At 39.3% G+C, this 2,717-nt stretch overlaps 1 protein-coding gene across 1 annotated transcript; it reads left to right on the top strand.

Annotated features, from left to right (window-relative positions):
• Positions 1-1,344: 1,344 nt before the first annotated feature.
• On the top strand, positions 1,345-2,304 carry LOC132009068 (olfactory receptor 13C8). The gene has a single exon (XM_059387475.1). The coding sequence runs from the start codon at positions 1,345-1,347 to the stop codon at positions 2,302-2,304; it is 960 nt and encodes a 319-aa protein (XP_059243458.1).
• The last annotated feature ends 413 nt before the right edge of the window (positions 2,305-2,717 follow it).

Raw genomic sequence — 2,717 nt, 5'->3', positions numbered from 1 at the left:
AAAGCAGTTATTGGAACACGGAGGACATGGGGAGATGGAGAGAAGAAGGGAGTTGAGGGAAACTGGAGGGGGAGATGAACCATGAGAGACTATGGACTCTGAAAAACAATTTGAGGGTTTTGAAGGGGCGGGGGGTGTAAGGTTGGGGGTACCAGGTGGTGGGTATTAGAGAGGGCACGTATTGCATGGAGCACTGGGTGTGGTGCATAAACAATGAATTCTGTTACACTGAAAAGAAATTAAATTTAAAAAATGTAAAAAAAGAGTTATTTGAAATATGACACATATTTCAGCACTGTATTGAGGTAGTTACTGTAGTAATATAAAGATATGTCCCTCTCTTCAATGAAGCCACTGTCCTCAATGAGGCTTTGTGCAAATATGTCACCAGCAGACCCAAATAAGCTCTGAAAAGTGATTTGATTATACAGGACAGCATTGTAACTTTGATGGTCCCTGCGTACTTTTGCCAACATGGGCCCTTTCTCTCATGAAATAATATGAAAAGTTATATTTTACAACTATTTTGATATAAAGATAAATATACTAATATACTAAAGGTCAAAAGTTTATTGTGTTATTCAGATTTTAAAAGAAATAAAAAGTTTTGTATAGGTTTCTAACAGTATGGTAGGCCTACAGTGCCTAGTGGATAAGGTGGCCCTGCAGCTATTGGTTGAAAATTCAGATACATATACAATCCCATCAGGTACTATTAATGAATGAAATCAACTGAGAATAACATGTTAATTGGCAACTAATATTCGCCTTCAGTGACAAGCAGATAAGAGAGAAAGGAGGGCAGTCTGGTGGAATGGAGAACATGCTTCAGATCCAATGCATAATTCGTAACTGAGCTCCAAGATGGAAATAGGTATAATGATTTAAAATATTATAATTTATTTGAAGACAAGCTGAAAATACACTTTTAAACCATATCTCCTGCTTGTAAAATGTTGATCTCTGGTTCAAATTTAAAACAGTGCTGAAAAGACTGTCAAACAAAACACATCTCTCTGCTGCATTCAGGCTATAGACCACTGACTTGCAGTCAATATGTTAAGAGGAAGAATTAGTAGGAATAGCAATAAACTGGTTTGGGATCCAAATGTCCTATAATCAAATGTATTCTCTCTTAACCCTGAGAAAACCAGGTTAAGATTCTTGCTCTGGTGCCCTTGGTTTTCAGTGAGAAATCTGCCATAGACTTATACTGTTACATCCAAATATAGAACAGCAGTAACACAGAATATGATTCTTAAAAGATGTAGCTCTTGCAGATACTGCATTAACAAATTCCTATTCTACCACCTAGTGTGCTTTTGGAGAAAGATTATATGCCAAATGGAAAGGACCAATGATTCCATGATGACAGAATTTGTCCTTGTTGGGCTTTCTGCCCACCCAAAGCTCCAGACAGTTTTCTTTGTGCTAGTTTTGTGGATGTACCTGATGATCCTTCTGGGAAATGGAGTCCTTATCTCAGTAATCATCTATGATTCTCACTTGCACACCCCCATGTATTTCTTCCTCTGTAATCTTTCCTTCCTGGACATTTGTTACACCAGCTCCTCTGTCCCACTAATTCTTGACAACTTTCTGACAGTAAGGAAGAGGGTCTCCTTTTCTGGGTGCATGGTGCAAATGTTTCTCTCCTTTGCCATGGGGGCCACAGAGTGTGTGCTTCTAGGTATGATGGCACTTGACCGCTATGTAGCCATCTGCTACCCACTGAGATACCCTGTCATCATGAGGAAAAACGCCTACATGCCCATGGCAGCTGGGTCCTGGGCCACTGGGCTTGTTGACTCAGTGTTGCAGACATCTCTCGCAATGCAGTTACCATTCTGTGCTAATAATGTCATTAACCATTTTGTCTGTGAAATTTTGGCTATCCTAAAACTGGCCTGTGCTGATATTTCAATCAATGTGATCAGCATGGCAGGGTCAAATCTGGTTGTTCTGGTTATACCTCTGCTAGTTATTTCTATCTCTTACATTTTTATTGTCACCACTATTCTGAGGATCCCTTCCACGGAAGGAAAACGGAAGGCCTTCTCCACTTGCTCCGCCCACCTAACGGTAGTGATTATATTCTATGGAACCATCTTCTTCATGTATGCAAAGCCCAAATCTAAAAGCTCTGTTAGTGCTGATAATCAAGACATCATTGAGGCCCTCATCTCTCTCTTCTATGGAGTAATGACTCCCATGCTCAATCCTCTCATCTATAGTCTGAGGAACAAGGATGTAAAGGCTGCTATGAGGAACATGCTGAGTAGAAGAAACTCTGATGGAATATGAGGACCGATTTACACTATGTGAATGAGTATCCAGAGCTGCTGCAGACACAAAATTTGAAAAGAGAAAATTACACGTTAAAACGAATTCAAAATCATCTGACAGAAAAATTTTGGTGGCTGTTGTTACTGTTAGCTTTTTGTTTTAACTATAGAAACAAAACGTGTTTCTGGTTTTAAAATACTCATATGGAAATGCAAAAAAAAAAAATCTCTTTAAGAAACCCAGGCAAAATATAGTCACTCTGAAACCTTCAGAAAGTAATACAGGAAAAAGGTGTACTAAAAACACCTGAAACTGATTCAGGAGGAGTCAAGATGGTGGAGAAGTAGCAAGCTGAGACTGCTTCAGCTAGCCGGAGATCAGCTAGATAGCTTATCTAAAGATTGCAAACACCTGAAAATCCATTGGCAGAT

This window comes from Mustela nigripes, unplaced genomic scaffold (assembly GCF_022355385.1).
Source record: "Mustela nigripes isolate SB6536 unplaced genomic scaffold, MUSNIG.SB6536 HiC_scaffold_4065, whole genome shotgun sequence".
Taxonomy (NCBI): Eukaryota; Metazoa; Chordata; class Mammalia; order Carnivora; family Mustelidae; genus Mustela; species Mustela nigripes.
Note: the sequence above shows the minus strand (reverse complement) of the source record. Positions and strands in the feature narration are given on the sequence as shown.

Coding starts and splice junctions, on each gene's coding strand:
- LOC132009068 (XM_059387475.1), top strand. CDS start 1,345: ATGGAAAGGACCAATGATTCCATGATGACAGAATTTGTCCTTGTTGGG.